At 42.7% G+C, this 2,339-nt stretch overlaps 1 protein-coding gene across 1 annotated transcript in view; it reads left to right on the top strand.

Annotated features, from left to right (window-relative positions):
• Positions 1-1,971, top strand: part of RIPK2 (receptor-interacting serine-threonine kinase 2) — an 18,605-nt gene extending 16,634 nt beyond the window's left edge. The window contains exon 10 of the mRNA XM_009324436.1: positions 1,534-1,971. Coding sequence (XP_009322711.1) covers positions 1,534-1,859 — 326 coding nt within the window. The 3' untranslated portion in view covers positions 1,860-1,971. The remainder of the gene's footprint in view (positions 1-1,533) is intronic.
• The last annotated feature ends 368 nt before the right edge of the window (positions 1,972-2,339 follow it).

The raw sequence follows: 2,339 nt of genomic DNA, 5'->3' as shown, positions 1-2,339 counted from the left end.
CACCCCCAGGTCCTTTTCCGCCAGGCAGCTTTCCAGCCACTCTTCCCCAAGCCTGTAGCGCTGCATGGGGTTGTTGTGGCCAAAGTGCAGGACCCGGCACTTGGCCTTGTTGAAGCTCATACAGTTGGCCTGGGCCCATCGATCCAGCCTGTCCAGGTCCCTCTGCAGAGCCTTCCTACCCTCGAGCAGATCAACACTGCCGCCCAACTTGGTGTCGTCTGCAAACTTACTGAGGGTGCACTCGATCCCCTCATCCAGATCATTGATAAAGATATTGAACAAGACCGGCCCCAAAACTGAGCCCTGGGGAACACCGCTCGTGACTGGCCGCCAACTCGATTGAACTCCATTCACCACAACTCTCTGGGCCCGGCCATCCAGCCAGTTTTTTACCCAGCACAGAGTACACCTGTCTAAGCCGTGAGCCACCAGCTTCTCTAGGAGAATGCTGTGGGAGACAGTGTCAAAGGCCTTACTGAAGTCCAGGTAGACCACATCCACAGCCTTTCCCTCGTCCACTAGGCGGGTCACCTGGTCATAGAAGGAGATCAGGTTGGTCAAGCAGGACCTGCCTCTCATGAACCCATGCTGGCTGGGCCTGATGCCCTGGTTGTCCCGCACATGCCTTGTGAGCACCCTCAAGATGAACCAGTCCAGCAGAACAGGAATAAAAGTTAGCCTGAGCTTAACTCATCTTGTTGCCTGTCACTTCTCCTCACTTTTTAGGCTTGTCAATCTTCCTCCTAGTAATGGCAGGGCAAAGAGAAGCAGCAGCTGTGTCAGCATCTCACCTTTAATGATTTTCTGTGTTAGCTGAGAGTCCACTGCATGATATTGCTAAGCACCAAGTAACTGTTAAAAGTGTGCTTCCAAAAAAATAATAACAAAAAGAAACTTTAATGCATGATGAATTATTCAGAGAGTTGTTTTTTTTTATGGGCCACACAATAACATGCAACTTTATAAAGGTCTGCTGTATCATCCCTCTTCTGGAAATATTAAAATCAGCACCTTTTGACTGTGCGAATCCTCAGCTTGAGGAAAATACACAGGAAACTACAGGGATGTTTTCAGTAAACTTCAATAAGAATCCCACTGGAAAGTGAGGTTACCACCTCTCTCTTTTTAGTACTAGGTCAGGTTGAACACTGGAGCAGGCTGCTCACACTTGCATCACTTGGAGATGTTCAAAATTCAGATGGACAAGGCCCTGAGCAACCTGAGTTATCCCTGAAGTTGGCCCAGCTCTGAGCAGGCCATTAGACCAGGTGACCTCCTTGAGGGTTCCTTCCAACCTAAATTATTCCGTGATTCAGATAAAATAAATACTCTAACAACCAAATCTGACAAATTGGTACATTTTAAATGTGGAATAAAATAGTGAAATGTTAAAAGTATGTTTAGTAGTCTAGTGTATTTCTGACCAAAAACAAGTTTTAAACAGCTCTTTCTCAGCTTGTTCTTTGCTCTATGGCACTATTTATTGACAGACAATTACAATACTAATTTTTTTTTAATCCTCTCCAGTCTCAGATTTTGTTTTGGAAACGGTACAACAGAATGTAGCTCATCAATGGATCCAAAGTAAAAGAGAAGAAATTATTGATCAGATGACTGAAGCATGTTTGAATCAGTCACTGGATGCTCTTCTATCAAGGTTTTTACTCATGAAAGAAGACTATGAACTTATAAGCACCAAACCTACAAGGACATCAAAAGTCCGACAACTTCTTGATACCTCAGATAGCCAAGGAGAGGAATTTGCCAGAATTATAATACAAAAGTTGAAAGATAACAAACAGCTAGGACTTCAACCTTATCCAGACATTGTATCTCATTCTCTAAGACTGCATCTTTAAATTTATTCTTTCTGTATGAAGCCATGTGAATATTTCTTACAACACGATTCTTGTTTCTATATAGTAGTTTTATATGTGGACTGCTCTGTCTTTACTGTGCCTTTGTAGAGTCTCAGAAATGACACTGAGTTCATCTAGACTGCATTTGGTGAGTTACAAATTAATCAGTTGGAGTGCAGTCATAAAGCCAAACACTTGACACTTATTGACTCAATTCATGTAAGTATTTTGTTTATACGTGACAAAGAAAAAACATTAAATGTTCCCTGTTTTACATATTTTCTGTTTATACATAGCCTTTCCTTTCACCTCACAGGATTGAGACAACCCATCTCAACTTGGCATATTGTTTTTTCTCCCACCATCTGGTCTTTCCCACAGAGGGAGAAAAAATCTAGGTGCTCTATTTCGGGGCTTGTATGCTGTGTTTATAATAAATTTTCTTCTTTCAGCCATACTGGTTACTCCTCCTGAGATACC

Source organism: Pygoscelis adeliae, unplaced genomic scaffold (genome assembly GCF_000699105.1).
Source record: "Pygoscelis adeliae isolate BGI_AS28 unplaced genomic scaffold, ASM69910v1 Scaffold145, whole genome shotgun sequence".
NCBI classification, from domain to species: domain Eukaryota; kingdom Metazoa; phylum Chordata; class Aves; order Sphenisciformes; family Spheniscidae; genus Pygoscelis; species Pygoscelis adeliae.
The sequence above is the reverse complement of the archived record's forward strand: the minus strand, read 5'-3'. Positions and strand labels throughout refer to the sequence as shown.